The sequence below is a fragment of the Psittacula echo genome (genome assembly GCF_963264785.1).
Source record: "Psittacula echo genome assembly, chromosome: Z".
Taxonomy (NCBI): domain Eukaryota; kingdom Metazoa; phylum Chordata; class Aves; order Psittaciformes; family Psittacidae; genus Psittacula; species Psittacula echo.
Window position 1 is genome coordinate 2,205,621 of NC_137742.1, and position 27,145 is coordinate 2,232,765.

A 27,145-nucleotide genomic window follows, 5' to 3' on the forward strand; every position below is an offset into this window, starting at 1 on the left:
ACACACATGGGAAAATAAGGAATTCCTGCTCCCTCCTCACGCCCCATCAAAGAGACAAAAGAGATATCCTCAGGACACATTTCCATCGAGAAGCAGTGAAAGGAAGTAAAACTGGACTGGCTTCATGGCCAAGAAAAATTCCTACCACTACTGGCTGCTGCTGCTGGTCTTGCAAAGGACATTAGTCCATCACTCCAGATCAATGATTTCATGGTGCAAAATTACATAACAGAAGCAAATTAAATTTATAAAAATCAGGGTTTTCATAATTTTATTTATACTATTAGCTAGAGAGAAAGCATACATATTGTATCTGTCATACAGTCAATACATTTGCAGGTTTTTTTCTACTGTAAATTCTCTATACAAAGTCATTGCCAATTGATACGGTCATTGATGGCATAGGGCTTAAAATAACCGAGAGGTATAAAAACAAGTTTGCCATCTTGCCCTGAGTGGAAATGGTGAACAGATACAAAAAACCAAACCCTAAATATTGATGTAGTAGTATTATTATACATGATTTAATGGTATATGCAAGTAAAAAGAGTCATGCAACTTTTTAAAATACCTGCCAGGTTTTACTTGAGTAAAATCATAGAAGTCAGTAGTAATTATGAAAATATGTTCCTGCCATTAGGTACTCAATATGCAATTTCAGTGGCAACTTCAGTGGCAGACTTGGTATTTCATGTTAGATCTGAGTGCCAGCACTGAAAGTATCCATTTCCTTTAGTGTTTTAAAACTCATGTGTCTATATAAATAAAAATCTAAAGATATCTTTTTTAAAAACTAGTGAAGGAAAAGCCACATTTCTTTTCCTTGCTATTTCAGATCAATGCCAACAACGTATGTCTCATCCCTCAATTTTTGGCAGCTTCTATGTTTTAATCTGGAAAAATCATAAGAAGATAGTCAACAAAATAAAGAAGTCTTCTGTTAACCATTGTTCCCTAAAAAGAACATCACAAATCAGTCTGAATTGTAAAGCTGCTATAAGGTAAATGCTTGTAACTACTAGAAGGAATTTTCAGATATAAATATATATATAATATATATTCTGCATACAAAAGGCTCCTGTGAGGCTTATCACCAAGATGCCACAATAGAGAAGGAAAATTTTCGCAGGGAACAAACCCAACACTGTAAAGTCTCTATAAGGCATTTACCTTTCACTTTAAGCCCTGTATTACGATATTTAAGTTCTGAAAATAACTGAAATTCAAATTCTGCATGTTCAGTTTCTTTCTGCTAAGAGCAAGGCGGCAAACGCATTTTTAAAACCTGTTTTTAGAAGATTAAGCAGAACAAAAGTAAAATATATCTTCAGGTTATAAACAGAATTGTATTTTACAATCCACCATCCTCACAATATAATGGCCCACAGCAGTGCAGCAGAAGGATCTCAGTCTAAAGGTTGTGGGTCTGCAATAGGCATGGTATGAAGTACTTCATCTAGAAGCTGGAGCGCACGGTGTAAGTGAATTTCAATCCAGCACGGTGTCTCTTTGATGCTCTGCCTTGGATAATCAGGTCCCCAACCTTTCACAAAACTCATCCTGAGTATGCATAAGCGGCGAAGATCATCTACACCAATTCCAGCAGCAGCTGACAAACCTAAACAGGAGAGGTTTCAAGTAAGTGTTCATGGATACATTCTTCTATTATCTGTTTTAGCCACTCGTGTTTATTCGGGTCTTCCTTCACATACAGTTCCCTCTCACCACAGCCAAAGCCAATCCATATTTCTAGATCTCTGCTATCACAAATCATAGAATCACAGAATGGTTTGGGTTGGAAAGGACCTTAAGATTACCTAGTCCCAACTCCCTGCCATGGGCAGGGATGCCTCACGCTAGACCATGTCACCCAAGACTCTCTCCAACCTGGCCCTGAACACTGCCAGGGATGGAACACAGCAATTATTTTGCATTTCTTTTAATTAGCTGTTTTTTCATCATTCTTCAACCTTGAAAGGGTGCTGAAATATTGAACCTCTTATGATAAAGCAGACATGATGAAACCCAGTATCTTATGTGATACAATGCATTATTTAGGAAATATGGTCAGAAAATACTTAATTCTTGAGGTTTGCCAAATGCTGCATTTTCAACATAGAACTCAGGCTTACCGCCTGCAAGCAGCTGGATTAACAAATGACAGTATTTACATCTAATAAAAAGATTAATACAGCTGGCAAGCTTCAAATCACACATATGGCTAAGACAAAAAGTTACATACATTCCCCAAATGCCCTCAGTGATTGTAGGATAGGCATAAAGTGCCACACGGAATCCAGAAAATGCTATGGCACACAGGAAAAAGCTCTTTACTGTGAGGGTGGTGAGGCACTGGAACAAGTTGCCCAGAGAAGTGGTAAATGCTCCATCCCTGGCAGTGTTTAAGGCCAGGGTAGACACAGCCTTGGGTAACAAGGTCTACTGTGACATGTCCCTGCCCATGGCAGGGGGGTTGAAAATACGTGATCTTAAGGTCCTTTCCAACCCTAAGTATTCCATGATTCTATGATTCTATAAAGCAGCCTGAGACATGTAAGTACTTATGCTCTTAAAAAGTACTTAGGTACAAGTTCAAGGATCTAGAATTTAGTAATTAAGAAAACCCTAGCTCAGAATAATTTAAAAAAACCCAAAACAAAACAAAAAAACCTAACAAACAAACAAAAAAAAAACCCCAGAACTGAACACCATCACACTCTCTACTTCCTCGACTCAAGAATCTTAGTATTGTTTCCCTAAACCTAGACAAGAACTTTGTTGCCCAGTAATCCCATTGTTTTGAACACCATTTTTATGAGATTAGATCTCAAAGACTATTTTTTCAAAAGCTCAAGTCTAAGCAGCCCCAAAGTATCTTTGTTTAAAGTACTAGGGTACACTATTTCACCTTGCATATAACATGTTCTCCATTGTACTGGAAAAATTGAAGTGGGTCTGCTTATTGTACTGCAAGAAATACAATAAGTACTTCTTAATAAGCAGTACAGTAAGCAGCCACTTCTATGTCCAATATTACCTGAAGACTACAGAGAGAAAACTCTCACTTCACTTGTGCTGGGCAGCTGGTGGATGGGTGCTGTTACAAGGGAGAGCTCTGTTATTTGTTTTCAGGTAAGGAACAAAGGAGACCAAGCAGTTAATGTACTTACTAATGGCTGGGGCTATTCCACCTACTGATCCTGGTCCAGGGATGTTTCCTGCTACTGCTGCAGCTTGAGCAGCAGCAGCAGCTTGGGCAGTGGCAGCCTGCTGCTGCATCTGACGATGGCACTGGCGCAAGTCAAACACCTTTAAAAAAAGAAATATCAAATTATGTAGACTTACAGAAATCAGTGAAGGAAAAAATTCCTCATCTTCCATCCCCAGTAATCTGGGGGATGGAAGCAAATCCTACAGTCTCACCATACACTTAGGTAAAGCAAATCTTCCCTTACTAGTTTAATTTCTAACAGATTAAAGCTGATTCTTAAACACTCTTCATGTTACCACACTGGCAATTCCAGAACCTGGCTGAGCTGAGCAGGCTGCAGCAGCAGCTTGTGTGGAAGTGACCACAAGATCAAAGTCTGAAGGATTAATACACCAGGATAAAATACCAGCTTTTTAGTTAAATCCCAGTATGTCCACAAAATAGGCATGTAAATAAAAATGGAAGCCAGCAAGTCCTGCTTAACTTTGTCAGACTTCATTCTTCACTGCTTCATGGAAATATGTTACTGTATTTAAAAGAAATACTGAAAATCGATTGGCTTGAGGTTTCAGCAGCTAGATTTCAGGTTGGTGGCATTTTCTATCTTTGTGATCAGGCTTGGCACTAATATATACAGGAATTCTGTTCTTGTACTAGAAACCTTGTACATAGAGGCTGATGCAGTTTCTTTCATCTTCATTACACAACCTGCCTGCAAAACTGAGGATTAAAAATAAATAAATAACTGCAAACTTCAAGCAGTTTCTCTCTAATTCAAGCATTATTTTTTTTTACAAGTGTGACTTGTGCTAAATAAATTTTCAAGTAACAATCTGTTGAAAATAATTTGTTTCCATGCAACTTAAGTGACGCCTGGACCACTTCAGGTTCATGAAGTGGATCACTTCAACACACACTTTACACTTCTGCACTTTCACAACTCTTCTTGCTTTGGAGGTAAAGAAACAGACAGCCTATGCTAAAAAATTTAGTAGCAGTTAATTTAAAACTGTAAGGCTAAAAATATAAAAACCTGCTATTAAGACTGTGATGAAATATAAAATCAGTAATTTTTGTAGTAGCTAGATGATACTTTCATGTTAGAGTAATTTTAAAACTCAAGAGACTTGTCAAATGGAAATTTTAGGGCTTTTTTTAAAGGATAATCAAAAACAAAGTTACATTTATTTCAGTATCTCATTGCTTTCCCAACATATACCAGAACCAAGTGCTATTTCCCTCACAATTTTTATCCAGGAACATCAAACTAACCTTTATATATGCACTTGGGTAAATCTTGTGAACAGCATCCCCTGGAGCACGCCCTGCTTCTCTATCCAGGTAGTAACTCTGGACGAAGACCGCGTGGTCACTGAGGCATCTAACCCACACGTCACCTTCACCTTTGCACTCCAGCTGTACTCCCTTACCTATGTGCAACCTTAGAAAGAAAAACAGGAACAATGCACCCATGTATGCATATTATAAATCACACAGAATCACAGAATCCCAAAGGTTGGAAGGGACCTCAAAAGATCATCTAGTCCAATCCCCCTGCAAGAGCAGGGTAACCTAGAGTACATCACACAGGAACTTGTCCAGCCGGGCCTTGAATATCTCCAATGTAGGAGACTCCACAACCCCCCTGGGCAATCTGTTCCAGTGCTTTGTCTCCAGCAGTCATTGGTGGTGCCTTAATTTACACTCTACTCACTGAAGGATTTCAAATTCTAATTATTATCTGAGGCGTAAGTTAGTAAGCAGTTACACAAAATCAGTACAGTAAAAAAATACTGTAATACCATGCAATGATCTACATGAAACAGAATGCAGAAAGTGTGGTATCTGAGTAGCAACTACTGCACTCGCTGACAGTACAGAGACGGGATACCAAACACATTCAGTTCTGTTCAGAAGTGGAAAATCACCCACAAGTACTCCAGCACAGAAAGTCACTCAAGTACATACACAAAGCCACATTTTAATGCAGAACTGTTCATTTGGATCATATTACAGCAATCTAGCATCTTGCTTGTCACAATGCAAATCTGTGCTTGTCACAATGCACATTTCTGAAGACATGGAATAATTTTCTTCTTTTTTTGTTTCAAAGAGGAAAAAAAAAGGCTGCAAGATGGCTTCAGTTCTCTGTGCTTCCACAAAGCCTAGCACGTGCATGGTGAGAATGAATGAAAATCCAAATAGCTCTCCATCAATGTTCCTTTGCTCCTTTGACAAATCTATATATTGCTACTATTCTCACATCACTCTCTGGTGTGGAGAGCTAATATTCAGCCTGCATACATAATGGCACGGGTTGCTAATTTTATCCCTGACGGCAGAGCCTTTGAGAGCAATGAAAAGCAACGTGCTTCTACAAAGCACTGAAGGTCTTTGTCACGCAGTTCACATTCTGAATGCCTAACAGCAGTGGCCTAGAAAGATACACTCTGCTACAGTTAATTCAGTAAAAAGAAACGTACCATACTTGTAGCTTGAAAAGGGAGGCACACACTGAAGGCAGAAACAAAATGTTATCAAATACCACAGACAGCTGGAGCTTTTGAGATGTGCGGATTACCTTGCTCTCTCAATGGCTTCTGTTCTATGCACGTTGGAAAGCTGGCCCAGGCAAAAGCGATCTCCTCCAGAAGGATCCACATAACCATCAACAGTCACAATCGGACAGCTTGAAGGGACCTTAAATGTTTCCCCAACTTGCACGTCCATTTCAAAATAAGCGATTGAACACCAATATTCTGGAGCTAAAGAATATATATGATTAGCTGACCAAAATGCACAGAAAGCCCCCTATAAACCCATTCCAGATAATCAATTAAGCTTTCTGAAACCGCATTTGTCATTCAGAGTTAAGAGTGTATATTCACATAAGCAAGTTCAGATAGACAAAGGCATGTCTGCTAGCACAGAAAAATGCTACATACTACAATGAACATGGGCTTGTCATTTTTGAGAACACACCAATGCGAAGAGGTTTTGTAGTTAAGACCTTACAAGTCTTTGCATAGTTTACAATTCCAGTTAGATTTTGTAAGCCATCTGCATTCCTGCACCTTCCAACTATTGCTTGATTTTGTTCTTTAACATAAAGAAGTAATACACTGTATGAAACCCAAACACTCAAGTAAATGAGGAAACCTGACAAAGCACCAAGTGACTTTATATACGTATACCTGCTGCTTGTGAGCTACCTGGGAACAATTGGCTTGTCAAACCTTCCACACAGCTTATTGTGTTTGCTTTCAAGTGTTAAGAGTTTTTCTCTTCAGACATGCTAAAACCTAAAGTTGGCATAAGCTGAAGTCGCTGGGGATTTTGGGGACTCGGCCCCTTTGCTGACTACAAGAGCACATTTCCACAAAAGGCTAACACAGCAGTTTGTTGGGGAGGACAAAGAAAATCAGCACTACAATGGACTCAAAACACGGTAAGCAGAAAAGGACCTAAACACAACAGCCTGATAAGCCAGGAGCAAAAGACCATCTCCAGGGCCTTGACATGTATTCATTCGTTACAAAGAGCAGCACCCAAGAGCACACCTACTTGCCTGAAGAAATTGTTGTTCTGGTTTTATTAGGAAAGAATAAACCAAGGTGCCTGAGTTCCTTTAAATTATTTTATCTTCAAATGAATACTCATGTCTCCAAGGAATGAACAGGGTGAAATCAACAGCTCTATCAATAGGGTGAAACAGACTTACTAAATAAAATAAAACACAATTTAGCTACAGTTAAGTTCAGCCAGCAGTTATTTCACAGTTTTATTTCTGGTACTGATTTAGTCACTTTTCAATAAACAAACAACTTAAACTTTCAAGCTTTTCACCTATGCAGCTTCCCTGTGCAGGCAACAGCTTTGCTGTTGTTAAAAACAGAGTATCACCTTGTACCTGCAATGGAGCTAGCTTGTACTGCGAGACAAGACCTCCTTGGTTCCCTGAACTGCTACATTAATGAAGACTCCTGGAAAGAGCAAGATTCTAAACAGAGGCCCAAAGAGGAACTTGGGCACCAAAATGCAAGGACAATACCTGTCTTTCAGTCTATCTGGCTGTGATGATAGACTTCTAGATTATGAGATGAGACAGGGCTTTGACATGACCTAAGGTCCATGATGGCTCTAAGCAAGCAAAAAGCACAACTTCAGGCACCCTGCAAAGGTTATGATCAAGGATATTCAGAGTTCAGACACCTCTAATATAGTTTTGAGGACTGCAGTTCTTGACTTAGGCATCTAAACTGAATTCAGTTTGCAGTCTATGTCACCGCTCCAAAAGAGACATCTGAATTCAAAAGACTCACCACAAAATGGTTCTCCTCTTTCCTTCCTTCGCTTTTGAAATATATATCTCAATTTTAGAGTATTTGATACAAAAAATATCCAAATAAACACACAAAGAAAAAACCCAACAGATTCAAACCAGAAAGTTATTAGCTTCCGCAACATTAGCATTACATGTTAGATTTTACTCACCAGGATGATTTGATATAGGAGGCTGGAATGCAAGTTCATTGTGAACTGGCCCTTTAAGAGAAAACATGCAATTTGTTTTACATGAGAAAAAGCAAGGTTTTCTTTCTTGTTTTCCTATAAAAAGACACCTGTGAGGATGCCAGATGTTACAAATCCCAGTAGTTTCTGAATCAACTGGCCAAATCTGACAGGGGAAAAAGTGCTCACAAAAGAACTACTCTCTTAGTGGTTTCCTGAAAATCTGGGAGTAGAGTGAAGAGCTCCATTAGCATCCCAGGAGGAAAGACTGCATGCTGCTCAAGTCAGAGCCAGCTCCAGGAGAGAGCAGAAACCAGATGTAGCACAGAGATGTAACAGAAATAGGACCTAAGCTCCACATCTGCCCTCAAGTTAGGCAAGGAGAAAATCATTGTATAGAGGCACGTGATATAAATCTGTCAGAAACCATCACAGAACAAGTTGCCCAGCATGCTGTGGGCTTGACCATGAGAAACACTCCCGGAAGATGGACAGAAACCCCAGAGAACTCATTTTCTAAAGACAAAAATACTGAATATAGCCTTGGTATCGGTCAGTTTATTCTCTCCACTTTCACAACCTAAAAGACCCTTACAGGCAGCAGAGAACAAGAAAGACAGACTTAAACATAGTATTATAAGCAACAGCAGCTTTTGCAACAAGATGTCAAAACAGGCACAACGCTGGTAGGTGTCAAAACATGCAACTCTCTGAAGTGAGAAATGGCAGCAGCCAAGAAAAGCTCTATGTGGTATCACTAGCCAATTACAACTATTAATTATAGAAAGATACATGCACTGAGGAGTATTTATAGAGTATCTACAGCACCACTGAAGTTTTTACATCCTAGTACTTCAGACAAATAAAAGATAAAGGAAGTGGGATCCTAACAAAACAAAGTAATTAACTTCACCTTACCTAAACCACACTTTTCATGATAGACAGAAGGTGAGAAGTCCCTCTAACATTAACTCACTGTATATTCTCCGCTCCACTAACAAAGACGCTGCAAACAGGTGATCTGGTTCAGTACTGTATTAGGAAATAAGGAACTGCTCTACCTTTTTGCCACAAAATTTAGAAAAACTTGTATTTGGGTGGGTTTTTTTAGCACTATACTCTGTATAAGGTATATACTGTGCTAGACACTTCCACTAAAAGTTTGATCACTGTTTTTTTCCGCCCCGATCTCCTGTACCTTACAACAAGATGCTGAGGTCCTACTTCAGATAAAAATCATTTTCAAGTTTGTGTGCCAAATGTACTCATCAATCAGGCTGCAATAAGACCATACTTTACTACATGAGCTATCACAAAGTTCTTTCACACTGGCTAGTATACATGGAGACAGGTCATTCAACGCTTTAATGTAGATTGCTACATCATTAAGACATTACTTCAAAATTTCTAGAAAATAAACACAGCTGGGACCTTTCAAGTATTGAAAGAAAAATATCCAAACACCACATTCTGCATCAACTTCATCTGTCACAAAGGAAATATTTACTATTACATTGCAAATCTTTAGAATCAGAGGTTTAGAAAGAAAATTCCAGTTTTCTTAGGTACAGTAAGACATCTATAACACAGATGGTACCAGTATAGCTATCTGAATTTCTGACCTCTGCTGCTTTACCAGAGGAAAGTCTATCAAGCTCTTACATTTAACCGTCAGAATATATTAAACACAGTAATGGTAGTTCTGTAACAACAACAACAAAAAAGGATTTGGGGGTAAAGAATCATCACAAATGAGCCCACACCATTCAACAAAACTGGAAACAAAGCAAGCGATGTGAAAATCTGCACTACTTACAGTAATGTCCAGGATGCATAGGTGGATGATGTTGAAGATGGCCATTCTGGTGGTGAGGTATGGTAGGTGTGTAGGCTGCCGTCCGACTTCCAGTCCAAGTTGTAGTACTATCTAGAAGAAGAAAGGAGTGGTTGGTTTTTAAGGAAGCTTTTTTGCATCTCACTTCTAATCCTCTATTTCTCCTCAATATTTGGAAACCGGTTTTAGAAAACTAAGAAGAGTGCACATATGTATATACTCACTGTGATGGTAAGTAGCTGGCTGAGCTGTAAACCCATTCTGCTGAGTTCCTGGCTGAGGCCCTGAAGCAATCTGTAAGAGTCCATCACTATGGCTACCTGTCAATATACTGGTAGGTTGACCTGGTAAAAGAACACACTACCTATTCATGAACGTTCCAAAATTTTAATTAAGAAGAGCTCAGCACTACTGGGTAGGAAAATACACTCAACTAAGGGCACTGCAAGACACAGTTCCTACAAGTTTGGTTCAGTATTTTTTTCCACCCACCGGAGTGTCTTAGGAAACTTGAAGCAAGATGCTCTGCATTAGCTAATTTTGACTGACACCCTTAATATTTTGGCAGTAGAAGTATGCAGAGAACTCTGTTCATCAACCGTATCTTTGTTCCGTTCACATCTCATTTTCCAGTTTGAAAGGAAAGAAGAAGAGATGCCACAGTTCTATTGAATAACATCGCTGGAGCAGATTTGGTACAAATCCAAACAGGCCAGCAGTAGGTCCAATCAGTTGCTTATTTTCAGGATGTTGTAACTACTGTTCCTAAGGAGGACACTCGCTTAGATTTATGCTCCTCCAAAACATACTGAACAGTATTTTATTTTTAAAAACAGTGCTTGAACAGAGCTGCACACATCACCGGGCTGTTTCTGAGAAAGCTTCTGGGATTCTTTTTCTCCCAAATAAACATTTCAGGAATTAACTAAGATTTAAAGTAAAACTACAGATATTTTAGAACAGGTTAACAGAATTTGATCTTAGAAGGCTTCAGCTCAGCCATTAACACTAAACTGGTCAGCAGTTTCACAAGTACATTTGCACTCTCTCAAACTGGTGTAGCTAGCAGAATTTAACACATTGAAAACTTGGAACTAAAACCTAAAAAAACAGGCTTTGGTTTTTTTTTTCCTGTCCCCTGGGCTCCGACAATTACAGCACCAAAGAGAAAAAGTTACTGACTATAAACTGTTGTGCAAAGGCAATACAATTAAACTGCCCATCCTTTTTTCTCTGCTGGAGTCAAATGACATTGTATATCAAACTTGGCAAAACCATCTGTAGCTTTAGCAGAAAAGTAGTCCGCAAAGATTAAAAACATTATCAATACACCATTAAAAAAATAAAATTTGATAACATGAAATCCACACATTTTTTTATACTGAAGTGAGAAAGAGTACATGAAACGACTCCAAACTCCCTGGTTTCCCCACATTAGGGCTGCAGGACACTGCACGTAACTGCTTTACTGTCTTGCTGGAGTGAAGAGTGAGGTTTGATGTTGGTAAACCAGACTCTTCCACTTGTACCAAATATACACAGAAAATTAAGAAAAACTTTGACACAGCTCTCCAACAGACTCATGACAATATTAATTAGGGCTGTCACTTGGGTAGTACAGTGGGCCATTACAAAAATAATCAAGTTAAAACTGGAAGACTCATTCTGTCAGCTGTGGAACAATAAAGAATTGTCTGAAAACCTCTCGATACTGCCACTTTACAGTGTATCTGTTTGTTCCATTTGCTGTTGCAATGAAATAATAAAATTCTTCCATTCCTACAGCAGTTATTCCAATAACAGCCATAATGTTCTGTCAGCAGGCAATTGTTTTTTTAGCGTAGTATCACTGAACCACTGGCATATCCAAAACAGTCTTGTTACACTCATGCAGTGTCAGTCTCACTGAGAAAAGACTGGGTTACCTGGAAAAGTTACTCATATTATGTTCCAAGTTAAAACCTTACGTTAATACTTATGAGACTGCCTAGACTGTAATGACACACACTTTCTCAGCATAGTGTGCCAAAGTACAGTTCTGATGCAACATCTACTCTGGCAAAAAACAGCAGTTATCTTTCAGCTGTCACATTTTCACAGCTTAATATTTCATATAATCTCTAGGATCTTACTTGTTGAAGCCACAGGAATGTTGGGGAAATTAGTGGTGCTGGTAGTGCTAGCCTCAGTAGGAGCTAACATGGCTGGGGTGCTATAAGGCTCTGTAGATGCCCTGTTGCTTGGTGGATGCTGGATGGTTTGGACTGAATGGCCTTCTGCAGAAGACAGTGATGGCTGCCCCTCGTAGTCATGAACGTATTCGTCTTTCACCAGCATGCTTGATGGAGCTGTAAAGAAGCAAATGGTTAAACTTTCAAAGCAAATCTATTTTCAGGATTTAACTACAAATCGCACTACTGCTTTCAAGCAACAGCAATATTATTAAAGCTACTGGAGAGGAAGATTTAACCTATCTAAAGACTGCTAAAGCACTCCTCTAAACCGCAAATAAACAAGGCAGCAGCAGGAAATTTTGAAGCGTTAACTGGATGGAAGAGCAAACTGTTCATTTTGCGGACTGCTCTCAATCAAGTTTAGTCCCTCAGTAGTAAATTCCAATAGCATTTTGTTTTCCAGTCCACCACCGTGTGATTTGACATGGTTAATAAAAGAGAAGAACATGCTTTCTGTCAGGCAGCTAAATATGCGCTAATGCAGTAGCTAACAAACCAATTCCTATTATAATATACATAAAGCTCCTATGATAAACATAATTCATGAAAACAGCACATAAAAAACTTTACACATCCCTTAAGTAATTTTAAGCAACTCCCATCCAAATTGACTAGAAACATAAAATTCACATCTACAGACAATATAACACTACTCTGTATTTAACAATGTAGACACTAATTTAGAATATTCCACATACAGTGTAAGGAAATTACTACCATGGCTGCTACAAGAATTTATTCCCGTCTATCCCACTAAGCACATTCAAGTAAAACTCTTATACTACATTAGCTCCCATGCTCATTTTTCAAGCAGCCTTAAATATATTAAAATTTGACAGTAATTTTCTGTTTCCTGCTGCAAAAAAGAGTACCAGGACAAGGGAACACTTACTATGTATTAAACCGACAGCTACTACGCTTTGATTCTGCACACAAGGATCATTTTTCAGAAGACACAGGTAACATGCAAATCAGCAGAGATGAGTATGCAAGTTAAAGCTTGTGAAGTTTACAGTCTGCTGCGTTGTTTGGAGTTTTTTTAAGTCATTTTTTATAGAATCATAGAATGGTTAGGGCTGGAAAGGACCTTAAGATCATGCAGTTTCAACCCCCCTGCCATGGGCAGGGACACCTCACACTAGACCATGTAGCCCAAGGCTCTGTCCAGCCTGGCCTTGAACAGCGCCAGGGATGAAGCATTTACCACTTCCTTGGGCACCCTGCGCCAGGGCCTCATCACCCTCACAGGGAAGAACTTCTTCCTTATATCTAAGCTGAACTTTCCCTTTTTAAGTTTGAACCTGTTACATCTTGTCCTATCGCTGCAATCCCTGATGAGTATTTTTTGCTTGATTCCTTCTAATAATGGGCTAAAAACATAGGTTTCCTTCTCTATCAGTTTATTCTGGGAGGAGAAAAAAAATTCAGTTTTGGAATAAAGCAGCTGTACAACCTCAGATTTCTGAATAATGTTCTTTTGACATTTAACATCCAATTTCCCTCAAGTTTCAGGGACAGCAAGAGTATCAGACTGCTTCATTCAACTGCATATTAATTATAGAATTTCTACTATTTTCTTGTTAAACTACTTACTAAATCATAAGCATCTATTATTCCCAACTCAATTAGTTAGCCTATTGCATGTGTATTGCAATATTGCATGTGTAATGCAATATTGCCATATGCAATGTGTGCCTACACGTGCACACATTCTTGTGTGTTCAATGCTGCTAATTAAAAAAAGAAGAGGGTTTTTTTTCTCAGTGTTTTTAAATTGAGACAATGAAAACAGAACACAACAAGAAGCTGCGCTGAAGCCTCAATTTAAAGAATTTGTCAATACCTGCCTCTCATATGCTACTTTGTCGATTTTCCAAAACCAAAGAGACAAATGCATTTCCATCTGCTCTCTCTACTCCCTCCCAGGAAGATGCACAAGAATAAACTGTGTACATGCTGAAGAGTTTAACACAGTTTGTGCCCACAGAAATGCAACAGAAAGCAGAACTACTTACCAGAACTCTGTAGTGTCAGTCCTGAGAGATCTTTATCAAGAAAAAGAAAAGAGGGTGTGGAGGATTATACAGAGATCTTCAAGAGTGTTTGAACATTAAGTTTATCAGCCTTTACAAACCAGTCCTACAGACTCTACAAATTATACCCCCTCTATCACAAGTCTCAATGAGAAGTCATTCATAAGATACACATTAACTCTAAGAATTGTGTGCAAAGCCAATAGAAAGGCTTAAACAAAAGCCAGAAACTGCTTTTTCAAACAGAAACCTTTTTTTTTTAATAAAGGTAAAAAAAAGTTCCATTAAGAAGATGGGCAAGAGCACGAGAATAATTTATAATTAGAGTATTAAAAGTTAATGTTTCTAACTTAGGCCTGTATTTTCTACACTCGAAAGAAAAACATTTTACATTTTATTTGCACATTTTAGGTCAACAGGTTACTTACCAATGCCAGGCGATACTACACGTTCATAATGGTAAGGATTTACACAGACACTGTCACATTTTAAGTCAAAAGCATACTGACAATATTTAACATGCTTGAGTTCATTTTTATGAAGATCAGGCCACCTCCAAAGACGAGCGTAAATCACATGAGGGAATCCCTTGCGACCGGCCACCTAAAATGTTAGACACAAAAGCTGATTGTGAAAGTTGCAAGACACCTCACTTTACCTAGTAAGGAGCAAAGCTGGAAGAGGACAAACACCACCACAACCTCTCTCCATCACCAATATATGAAACAAAGGTGTTGTAGAGTTTACCCAAGTTCTGTACTCAACAGAAAATAAACTTCTATTAGGGTTTTGCTATGGTTAAGTCAACACTGTGATTCTTAAAGAAAAAATACTCTATAAAAAATGGCAGAAGCAGAATTTGTGCTTAGTGTAGTACGTATGGTCACCTTGTCCACCATGGATGATGACAGAGCTTTGCCCCAGAAGAGGAGGAATGAGGCAATAAGCTACAATGTAAAGAATTCACAAGTAGAAGAATTCCAATCCATTATTCCGAAAAAAATAAATAAAAAAAATAATGCTTTAGGGTAGACAGAGAGCTAGCCAGCAAACATGACATCTGTCCCAGAACAAGCAAATCGCAACCCAAACTATACAGGTACTGAGTACTGGCAATATAAGGCTAACACAAAAACCTCAGTGCAGACTCCTTGGAGTACCTGAGCACAGGAACATAGGTCTGTCTTCCAACTGCTGACCAACACAGAGCTAACAGAAGCTTCTAGTGAAAATACCAGGATAAGCAGCCGCATTTATTATGTGACCCTGCTTTTTACTGCCACACATGCTCGTTTAGAACAGCTGATTCAACAACTTCTGCTCCTTTTGGAAAAAAAAAAATTAACTACTGATGCAGTCCAGAGCTCCTGACACAAAACATGACTACAAAGGGGAGATGCCAGAGGACAGCTACTATTCCTCAACATGCTAGGATCCTGAGTCGCTCGCTCCAGCTTCACCAGGAGGAAAGCATCTGATTTTCACTGGTACTAACCTGAAGCCTCCCATCCAGCGTTCTCTGTATTGTAACACACTTGCTAGGATGAGCTCCATTTGTGGTTATAGCTGTAATCAAAGAATCCAATTCATCTTTTTTCTCCTTTAGCTTTTTAACTAAACTTTCAATTGCGCGTTTTGCAAAAGTTTCACTCTCTCCACCTTGTCGATGGCACATCAAGCTGTGAACAATGCTCAGACAAGCATCATTACTTGTTGGTGTGTTAGTAATAGACATATTGTCCATTTGTCACAGCTTTTTCTTTCAGATCAGATGTCAGTTTTGGGGGCTGTTACGATTTTGAAGCTGATGATCCAAGTTAAGTGTTAGATGTACTGTCTCTTGGTAAAACCTAGGAGGAAAAAATATCTATATTAGAATTGGTTTCAACAAATTGCAGATCATGTTTGTAAGGAAGTCTGTGGCTTTTTGCTTCTTTTATTTTCAAGCTAAGTGCAGGGTATTAAAAGCACATGAAAAAAAAACAAACAACAAAACTGCACTGCTTGTCCCATAACAGCTGAAACATGCTTAAGACACGCTTGCACAGTTTTATATATAAGATTATTTTTTCCCCTAGTAACATAAAGGTTATAGTTTATATACATGTACATATAGTATGTACATATACAAAGGTAGGGATTATTAGATGAACAGGCTCTGAACGAAGAAAAGGAGAAGAGTTACAATGAAATCCTATGTTTTATACTGGTAGGATAAGACCAAGTGAAAACGCTGACTGTGAATCAAGGAGCATAGGTTTAAACAAAATTTGAACAGTGAAGAAGCATGAATGTACACCTAAATCATCTGTCATCTTCATGTAATAATCCTCTTCAAATAGTTCAGCTACATTCTGACCTCAGACTGAGATTCGTCTTTGCTAATCACAAAGGAAAAAAAAAACCTTGATCTGGCCATTAGCTCAATACACATTTATGTAAATAAGTATTGTGTGGATCTTTATATACGAAAAACCCAACTGGCACATTTGTCTTTACTTGTTTGCATCCAGCTTCTTCTGGATCAAGACAAACCAACTGAAGTCACTTAAAAAGCACTTCCAAATGTCTCAAACTGAACTGCCTTAACTGCACCAAACAGAAGATCAGGACAAAGTACCTCTTCACACATTTGGCCTTTAAACTCCATTTGTTAAGAACCTGCAGTGGTTTCTGGTATTAAGTTGTTCTTCTCAAAGCCAGAAGACCTCATACTTTTGAAGTTTCCTTTAATTCACAAATTAAAAGAAGAGGTGGCCTGATGTCCTCAATTCTGAATGAGCTAATTACTATGCTTTATTCAGAAATATAAGACAGCAGCTTTTGGGCACTCACAGAAAAGGAGTCTAATGTTGTCAAAAAGCTGCTTTGGGTCTTTTTGCAGCTTTGACTTGAGGTAGGCATCCAGTAACATCATTCTACCAACTATGCAATCTGCCTTTAAGCCACTGGCAGCAAATACACCAAAGTGATTTTACTATATTTACATTTCTTGAATAAGCTTAAAATATAAGCCTTGCTGAAAATAACATGTTCTCTTCAGTGTAAATAAAATCTTACTTCCACAGTTAAAGAAAAAATGTTCATGCACGTTATCTGAGGAACATATCCAAAGTCCTGCTACTGCACTGGAATTTTCCATGTTATTAGAGGTATAGTAGTAACAGCTATTTATTGGAAACAAATGTGCTGCACAAAAATAAGAGTGGGATGTTAATTTAGGAAGTTAATGCATCACACAAATGACAGTGTGAATGCATGGCTTCCCTTCTTGCACAAGGAATAATGTAACATAAGTCAAGCATAATTATAAAAGGAAACAAAAGTCTTCCCTATTTAATATTTTCTCCAATTCCAACTCAAATACAGCATGCTTTGGTACACTTGGAAATAAAAGAAAAAAATATATTGCAAGTCCTCCCAGCCCTCCCAGACCACCCCTCCATACTCCCCCCCTTCCATTTTCAGTAGTTTTCTTCTTTTATAAGGACACTTCTGAACCTAATTTATCCCAAAGGAAAACAGTTACCTAAAAGTTTGAGTAAGATCATTTTACCTAGCTATTAAAGTTTCTCCCTCACTGCTAGGTTTTTCTGTGCTTCAACTCAATAAGCCTCTTTTAAAAGTCAAGCTTAACCTGCCAGTCATTCTCCATGGCAACTCGCAGTCACATAAATCTGTAAAAGCTTGCCAGCTAAAACAGAATAGAACATCATTTTCCTTAAATATAAAACAGCATCCCAGATAGATATGCATAAGTAATCACAAATAAGTGACTTGATAAAGCTATTAGCCAAAGAGCTTTAAATAAAGAGATGTTTAAAATTAGACACGCAGCTCTATCTCCTGTACCCCTAAAACCATGAATGAGAATTTTACTTGCTGACTTTGAGAAGACTAAAAATCAGGCAAATAAATCCTTATTTAAGTGGAATGATCTTCAGAAATGTTGAGTCACCCCTCAGCTGCCACTGAGCACAATAGGAGCTTCTGACTGTTCAGCACTTTTGAAAGCCAGGCCACTTGTTTAGGAGTTTAAATACTGTTACACGCTGCTGGTGCATTAACTATGCATGGTGATTTGGGAGCCTCCCTTTAGAACTGCCCCCTACAGAAATCCTGGATTTGATCTTGCAATTCTGATCCCCAGAAGGATGGGTGAGGCCAGTGGCTATTGATCCAGCACATACTGATAAATGCTGCAGCATATTTCTTTTGAAGCAGCAGAAGCATAAGCGTATTTTGCAGGCAAGCCAAGTTCTAATGTTCCACAAATCTAGTTTCTCACAAAACAGCTCTATAAGCCTATCTTTGACTGAGTCACACATTCAAGGGGTGCCTTAACACCTTCTTACTATATTACTTTTATGTGTGCAAATAAAAGCAAAATGCAATCTTAATGCGTTATATTTTTAGAAGAGAGCCTTCGAAGATAAGGTTCCAGCGTGCCCTCAGACACGGAGTGTTAGATGTGCTGCAAAACAGCAGCATGCTTGTGAGATTTAATGTTTACTTGGTGCAACCATGAAACCTCAAATTCATTCCCCAGCAGGCCCCCTGCCCAAGTAGGCAATCCTACACTACAGTTCAAGCTTAGATTTAGAGTGCAGTAAGTAGCGGCAAATATACTGAGCAAAGACCTTCTTAGCTCCCCCTCTGCCCAGGATTTCATGAAACAGAAATGGACAACAGGGTGTTCAGGGGGGGAAAGGGGCAGAGAAAAGACACAGGGAACACAAGAAAAGCCACTGCAGGAGACAGAGCTTCTAGTGAAGCTCCCTGCTTCACCTACCAAGGAACAAAAAGGTATTTCTCTCCCCCTTGCTACAGTGTGATGCAAGTAGAACACAGAAGAAAAACAGAACGGGACAAGCTAATATAAAATGCTAATGAGTTACAAAGTTACAGAGAAGTGCCTCATCTAATACAAAGTTACAGAGAAGTGCCTCATCTTATAGAAAGTAATGTATTCCAATAACTATTAACAGTATCTTATGAAAGATGCCAACAACTAGTGTTCTCTGATAGCTGAAGCATCCGAGCAAGATTAAGAGCATTACTGGAACAAGATTAAGATCCTCTGAAGAGGAGTTAAACCTGAAAGACAAAAGAAGTTAAGATTGCCAGGTAACTTAAAACACACCACAGTAGTAAGTAACCATTTAACTGCAGCTCTTCCTTCAAAAGTGACACAGACTGGAACAAATACCGTAACTCTTCTGTACGTCCCACTTCCCCACGGCTGCCTTGCTGAAGGGTGATGTATCTTTTAGCCTGCGCAATAAAATTCAAAACATGAAGCAGCTGTCTAACATCAAAAATGCACCACTGGTGCCACATGCCTCATTTTCATGTCTGTGGATAATTCTGCCACAAATGGTTACCTGAGTAATACAAATAGATTCTAAAAACACAGACATCTATGATAGTATGCTACCTCATGTAACAGAAAATCAAATATATTATTGACTTACCTACCTGGAAGTAACATCACTGAGCTCTTACACTACTGCCCTCGTTGCACTTACATTTATCTTATGGGCAGGAAATCAAAATAAAGACCATACTGACTCAAACCATTCCACTGTTCGAGGATCAGCTGCTACATTCTCTCTCAAAACAGCGATTATTCTACTAGTGTGACTACAAAACACAGACCAAGTTTAACAATCTGCATCTTCTGCAAAAGCTAGCTCGGAGCTCCATGAGAGCACTCCCACTTGTGGAAACAAGGTGCTCCTGATCAACTGGAAGAAACCTGAGCAAAGTACAAAAGAAGATGAGATCTCACCTGAAGAGATAATCAATGCATTTATGGAACAGAAAATTAACAGTTTATTTTGCTAGTATCCCTAGCTAGAGCTGCAAGATTGTATTATAAACTAGCACGTCTTAAGAACAAGTGCTGCTACATACCAGAAACCAAGGAAAACAAAAACAGCGTGAGCCATGACTTCCAAATATTTTCAGCAGCTCCTCAGGCAGCATACTAGGTACTTAAGAGATAGGATCATTTGGACAGCCTCACACGAGCCCCAAGAGTTGCTGAGATACATTTCAGGTCGAAATTCTTCATCAAAAAAGCATGCAGACGCATACAGACACAGGCAGACACACACGCATGGTCTGGAGGAGTACAAGGGGGTTTAGAATGAGAGAAGAAGTCTTTCTGTTTTCCATGGTTAGGAAAAAAAAACACATGGCCTTGGTTTCCTTGCTTCTACAGAGGAATTACTGCAGCTGTACAGACTCTCACCTGAGACATAAAGGCAGAGGCAGCAAAAAAATACTGAGACTTCACCTAAACCCCCTTTAATGTCCTAGCCATTCAGCCAAGCAAATTTTTAAACTTACCTGAAAAACCCCTCTTCCAAACAATTCCCTTTTCATATACCTAATGAGGCTGAAATCTGCTGAGAAGTTACATATTTAGTAAAAAGACCTCACATTCCCTTCTAAATATCAACAACAACCCCAAACGAATACTTTTCACACTTGCAATTCACTTATCTTCCATCTCTCCTCCCACAAAAGCCACACGTTGCAATGTGGGGAGAACGATCAACCCCAAACAAGTAAAGGAAATAATACACTTACACAGGCGAACCAGTGGGCTATGGATGGAGCTGGAAGCCAGGGATGTCACCCAAGGCAAGACGATCCAGGCAATGAGCGCTCCAGCAGCTTGGGCAAGACCTTTTTATCCCTGCCCAATGCTGATATGATATGTGACACTGTTCATTTACAGTGGGGTTTAAGCCAATCACAGTCACGGAAGGATCAAATTCACCAAGAAACTCAGTCTAAATATGTGACGGCCCAAATGCCACTGGATAATTACTTTAAGATATGAGCCAAAGGCCAAACCCCCTCCACAGCATGCATTTTGTTTGTTGAGTTTCAACAAAAAAGTAGGTATTTTCTAGAAAAGCAACAACTTAAGACTCTTGGAGACTTTACTGTTTGCAGGACAAATTACATGAGAAGTAGAAGTTTAAAAATACAGCAGAGCCTTGACACAACTGGAAAAATAGTTCCCGCAAGTGTCAGGGCAGCAAAGGCCTTTTGAAAAGCTTTTGGTGGAGAAAGGGAAGCAGCCTTGCAGGTTAGCTCAGAAAAAGAGGTTCCAGACAGAGGCACGGTGCTGAAGACCCAGAGATGCTCATGGTGAAGGCCGATGAACACGGTCAGTGGAGGCAGCAGGGGAACACGCAGCACACGCTGACACAGAAATGCATGAAGGCAAAATGGATCTACAACCACATTCACAAGAACCCCAAAATCATGCAGTCTCAGACTGGCTTGTGTTGGAAGGGACCTCAAAGCTCACCCAGTTCCAACCCCTGCCACAGGCAGGGACACCTTCCACTAGAGCAGCTTGCTCCAAGCCCCTGTGTCCAACCTGGCCTTGAACACTGCCAGCAACGGGGCAGCCACAGCTTCTCTGGGCACCCTGGGCCAGTGTCTCAGCACCCTCACAGGGAAGCATTTCTGTCTAGGAGCTCATCTCAATCTCCCCTCTGGCAGGTTAAAGCCATTTCCCTTGTCCTGTCCCTACAGGCCCTTGTCCAAAGCCCCTCTCCACAGTGATGGAAATGCAACCAGTCTGCCAAATTACAGTCAAATAAGAGATTTTACACATGCTAAGTATTAGATACACATTTGGGGTTCAGGAATCCTTTCAAAAGTGAGGTTGAGATTTGCCATCTTTTTGTACAAACTGATCAGACAACGACCCTGTGTCACGTGAGATGACATTTCAAATGACTGTCAATACATGATCACTGTAAGTCCCTTCCAACTGAACTATTCTATTGTAAATAACACTAACACAGATCTTTAGCAGAAGTTATACTCTACAATGCATGTGAATACATAAGCCTGAGCATTTTTAGTACTGCTCTGTGTAAGGGATGGTGTCACAAACACGTACAGGGATGCTAAAGACAATAAAGGCAGGTAAGTATGTCTAATGGCATTCACCAGCTACTCTACAGGCATTTCTATCTGCCATGAATTTAAAGATAACTTGGCCATTATTTGTCGTAACATACCGTAGAAGGGTCTAAGCAAGTCAGCAAATTTACAGGGAGAATATCCTTTGTGATTAGCCATCACTTGAGTGAATATTACCACTATGGTCTTCAAAACCAAGAAAATCAGCTCATATCATCTGTGTTTTCAAGTAAAAAAGAGAATAAAAACATGTCTACTAAAGTAATGAAGAAAGATCACAGCCAAACCAAGGCCCATGTTGCCATATGATGCCAAGGGGAAAGATGCAGGTTTTGTTAAAAATTAACACTGAAAGGTAACATATATATGTTATTTAATGTACGTTATATATTGTAACATCAATTTCAACATAAAAGATACAGCCTCCAGTTCTAGGGAGTCACATACTGGGGCAAGAAGGGAAATGAATTAATGCAAAAAAAACCCCTAATGACCAAAAAGGTATTTCCAAGCTGTGACTATAAAGGTAATTTTTGGAAAAAACACATCTAAAAAAGTAAGAACAGTTTGCCTGAAGCTGCCACTGCTGCACTCAGAACATGATTTACCAGTTACAGCCATCCCAGTCCCAGATTTCCAGCCTTTTCATATCAGGCAGTAACACAACGCTAACGAACTGGCTAATTAGAATAGCGTACAAACTGACATCTTGCTAGAACATTTCACATAAATAAAGGACAAGAAAGGCTCTTGCATAAGCTGCTGCCTCCAAAATTAGACAAAGATGTCAGAAAAAGCAGCATGTACATTTGATAGCTTTTAACCACCAAAACGTTACTACAGAGTTTTGCTGTTTAATAATGCAGTGGTAGAAGTTTTATGATAAACATGACAAAGAAAATAATCCATAAACCAATAAAACAAAAGGCAGCTTGTGATTTGATGAAGATATGAATAAGTGATTAAACTGCAGATACTTTCCAGCACATTAGACAATTATCTACTTGCCCAAAGGGTGAATAGGAACAAAATGTTTGTAGACATAAGACCAATTAGCATTAAAGAGCAAGAGAAAGTGTACTAAGGAGGTACTGCACTCACACTGTTCTGTACAGTAAGAGCTAACGTTCCCCAGAATACTATTTTTGTGCTCATATCTGAATCGTCTGTATCAATTCTGCTCATCTCACTGTCAGTAGCTACAAAAATTTAAGACACACATCAGCATAAAAGGAACTGAAGAAGAGTTTAGAGACAACTCTTGAGTGGCAACTCCTTCATCTTAACATAAATCCACAGTTAAAAAGTATGAGCAGCCATTTCTTTATGGAAGAAACTGGTCTGATGTAGCTGCCCAGCTACAGCTCTCAACGCATCTTCACTCCTCTCAGCTTTCACCTCTGCTCTCCAATGGCTTTCAAAAGCACTTTACAAATACAAAAGACTGATCCTGTAAACAGAACAAACATTTCTGCTGCACAAGGGTTTTTAATCTCATTCAAGGAATAATCATTACAGTAAATACATATAATCAGAGGATGGTTGGGGTTAGAAGGGATCTTAAAGCTCATCACCTAGTTCCAACCCCCTGCCATGGTCAGGGGCACCTTCCACCAGATTAGACCTTAAAGCTCACCTAGTTCTACCCCCCTGCCATGGTCGGGGCACATTCCACTACACCAGACCTTAAAGCTCATCTAGTTCTAGCCCCCTGCTATGGTCAGGGACACACTCCACTAGATCAGACCTTAAAGCTCATCTAGTTCTAGCCTCCTGCCATGGTCAGGGACACATTCCACTAGACCAGACCTTAACACACATTCAGTTCCAACCCCCTACTAAGGGCAGGGACACCTTCCACTACAGCAGCTTGCTCCAAGCCCCTGTGTCCAACCTGGCCTTGAACACTGCCAGGGATGGGGCAGCCACAGCTTCTCTGGGCACCCTGTGCCAGCGCCTCAGCACCCTCACAGGGAAGAGCTTCTGCCTAAGAGCTCATCTCAGTCTCCCCTCTGCCAGGTTAAAGCCATTCCCCTTGGCCAGTCCCTACAGGCCCTTGTCCAAAACCCCTCTCCAGGTTTCCTGTAGCCCCTTTAGGCACTGGTGCTGCTCTAAGGTCTCCCCTTAAGGAGCTTTCTCTCTACAGGCTGACCCAGCCCAGCTCTTGAGTCAGGATAAATCCTTATCATGCCTTTGAATTGCAGGATGGGGCCAGGACACAATGAAAAACACAGCACTACGATGCTGATGGAACTACATAAGCACACATTTTAAACCCCAGAAAGTTATTTTCTATGTTGGTTCCCCTTCCTTCTCTATATGTTTTATTTTTGAGAAAGCATACAGCTGAAAAAACCCTCCTCTTTTCCATACAGCCTTCTGCATGGTCAGAGAAGGAAGACCACTGCACACTGCACCACAGTGGTGGGAAAAGCAGCAAACTCCTCTACAACTGGATCTATATCCACATCACCTCACACTACCTCACTTCCAAGAGACTACATTCAGAAAGCAGGCAGCGGTGGAACTCCTTCCCATAGAATGACAGAGCAAACCTGAACTGAGCTCTTCCTCAGGGTATCCTGCAAGACCCATCTTCTTGCAGCAGGCTTCCTCCAACAAGGACAAACAGTAATTTGTCAAAACCTCACAAACAGAGGAAACAATTGTGGTTATGCCAAGCAGCAAGAAGGAAGAGTCAAACGTTGTTCAGGCAGAAACGGTGTGATTTTTCACTTGTACATCGTGTTTCAATACCCAGAACAGGTGTATTAGATAACATCTGCTCCTTATTGTAATCTGTGCAGGGATAATGTTCTCTGCATTCGATTGAGCTTAAAGAAAAAAATCACCTCTGGGCAAAGTAAGCATGGAAAATTCCAGCCCCAACCAAAACTAGAGTTTTTCACAAGGTTAACAATATAGGAAAATAGAGCCCTAAAATTCCAGTAGGCCTTTAACAACAGCACAGCAATGGCTGCTCCTCACAAGGATCCCCGGCTCTCAGCACCTTTGTTCTCCACTAAATCTGTTGATACCTCTCGAAACTCACATCCCCATTGTGTGAGCTGAGCCTGAATGCATTATGTAAAGAGCCACTTAAAAAAAGGAATTCTAATCAGCTCGAGACACTTACTGCTTCTCTTTAGGCTTCAGCTCTTTGAAATAAAGTTCCTATATCAATATTAAACATGCATGCTTATGCAACAAGCAAATCAAACAAGGTTCATGAATGCAAAGTGAGAAGAAACTGCTTCCAGTAGCAATTCGGCCAAGATAAGAGGGCCAGAAGGACAAGCTGCCTAGTTATCATGAAGCTAAGAGTACGAAAACATGTTTTATAGGGCAGCACCTTGCGCGGAATTACCTATAGTACTGAACAAAGTAACAAGAGTACAAGAGTCTTGCGATTCAGAAGATGACAGCTATCACAGAGCCTGGAATCACTCCTGCCTGTTGACAGCAGCATGCTGTTCTTAACCAAGAAGTAGTTAGGAACAGTGGTAAAAGACACCACGATCCTACCCCACTGTACGTGCTTGAGAACAATTGGTTTGCAAGTGGTACAATTTGGGCTCCAAGTAACAATACACCTAACCCACAGCTAGATTACCCCGTAAATTAACCAGCTTTCCGTGGTGAGGACTCAATAACACACTGAGTCACAAATCTCCCTGGAAAACGGCGATGGGAAGCAAAGAGGGTGAAGAACGAATCACCTTAATGACTTTTATGAACACCCCATGTGTTGAACAGCCCCATGCTGCAAAAAAACCACCTTGAAGCGCGCTGGTATTGCAAAGAAGATGGCAGATTTCAAAGAACTAAACGCCAACCTGCTCACACAAAACCACCCAGAGCATGAGAGGGAGCACAAGAGCGCGGTCTGCACGAACGGCACCACAGCGAAGTTTAACCGTGGACGGACGGCGGGAGAGCCCATCCGAGAGAGAACCCGGGGTTAACAACAATAACACTTAAAGTTTGGGGCCGGCGGAGGATGTGTGCGTGTGCGGGAACGACGTCTGCTGCTCGCTCAGGGCAAGCGGGGCAGGAGCCGGGGCGGTGAACGGGGCAATGGGGCCCGAGGACAAGCCCCCGGGCGGCGCAGGGCAGGGGGCGGTCCGCGGACAGCGCTGCGGGACGGGATGGGGGGTGCGGGCTGCGGGCAGTCTCGGCGAGCGAGGACCCGAGAGCGGATGTTACCTGGGCCGCAGGCGGGGTCGGAGCGGCCGCAGTCCGGGCGCGGCCTGGGGCTGTGGTGAGGGGCGGCGACAGCGGTGGTGATGGCGGGAGAGGGGGGGGGAAGCCTTCCCTCGCCTCAGCCGGCCCCGGTGCTGCGCGGCGGGCCAGGCCTCCGCCCCCCCGCCCTCCCCTCCGCGGGCTGCGGCCGGGCCGGCGGGGCGGCGCTGGCAGCGGGACCCAGCCGCGCAGGCACGGAGCCGCCGCCGCGGTACCGGTAGCGTTGTTGGTGGTGTTGTTGTTGCCGCGGCTCCGCCGATCGCGCTCCGCGGCCGCCGCCGACACGTCCAGATACCACCGCGCATGCGCCACATCCGGGTAACACCACCACCACCCACCTCCCCCCCCGTCCAGCCGCCTCGCTACCAGCACACACGACGCTTGCGCGCACGGCGACTCGGGGTTGCCGCGCTGCTGGCAGGGGGAGAGAGGGGCGGGCGGGCGCGTGAAGGGGTTGTTTGTGTGGTTGGTGTTCGTCGGCGGAGCGGGTAACGCTGCGGGGGCTGCAGGAACAACTCCAAACCCGCGGCCCCCGTAAATGCAGCCCCCAGAGGTGTGAAACACGGGAAGTGGCGCCCCGAGTGCACAGGGTCAGGAGCACAGCACCTGAATGCACAGCCCCACCGCTGCAGCCCCATGGGGTCACAGAGGTGTTTGGATTGGAGCGAGCTTAAAGCTCATCCAGTCCCAACCCCTGCCACAGGCAGGGATACCTTCCACTGGAGCAGCTTGCTCCAAGCCCCTGTGTCCAACCTGGCCTTGAACACTGCCAGGGATGGGGCAGCCACAGCTTCTCTGGGCACCCTGGGCCAGCGCCTCAGCACCCTCACAGGGAAGAGCTTCTGCCTAAGAGCTCATCTCAGTCTCCCCTCTGGCAGGTTCAAGCCATTCCCCTTGGCCTGTCCCTACAGGCCCTTGTCCCAAGCCCCTCTCCAGGTTTCCTGTAGCCCCTTTAGGCACTGGAGCTGCTCTAAGGTCTCCCCTTCAGGAGCCTTCTCTTCTCCAGGCTGCCCCAGCCCAGCTCTCTCAGCCTGGCTCCAGAGCAGAGCTGCTCCAGCCCTCGCAGCATCTCCATGGCCTCCTCTGGCCTCGCTCCAGCAGCTCCACGTCCCTCTTGTGCTGC

At 41.4% G+C, this 27,145-nt stretch overlaps 1 protein-coding gene across 3 annotated transcripts; it reads right to left on the reverse strand.

Annotated features, from left to right (window-relative positions):
• Positions 1 to 254: 254 nt before the first annotated feature.
• Positions 255 to 26,295, reverse strand: SMAD4 (SMAD family member 4). Of its 3 annotated transcripts, none has more exons than XM_080638567.1 (12): positions 25,987 to 26,295; positions 15,320 to 15,674; positions 14,253 to 14,427; positions 13,807 to 13,836; positions 11,690 to 11,905; positions 9,782 to 9,877; positions 9,540 to 9,650; positions 7,706 to 7,756; positions 5,793 to 5,976; positions 4,484 to 4,652; positions 3,171 to 3,309; positions 255 to 1,618 (listed from the first exon to the last, which is right to left on the reverse strand). In XM_080638567.1, exons 2-12 carry the CDS (start codon positions 15,566 to 15,568, stop codon positions 1,407 to 1,409), a joined length of 1,632 nt encoding a protein of 543 aa, XP_080494693.1. In that variant the 5' UTR covers positions 15,569 to 15,674; positions 25,987 to 26,295; the 3' UTR covers positions 255 to 1,406. The 3 variants fall into 3 exon arrangements, with proteins under 3 accessions (XP_080494693.1, XP_080494692.1, XP_080494694.1); XM_080638566.1 differs by having other exon boundaries at positions 9,782 to 9,901; XM_080638568.1 differs by lacking the exon at positions 9,782 to 9,877.
• Positions 26,296 to 27,145: the final 850 nt, after the last annotated feature.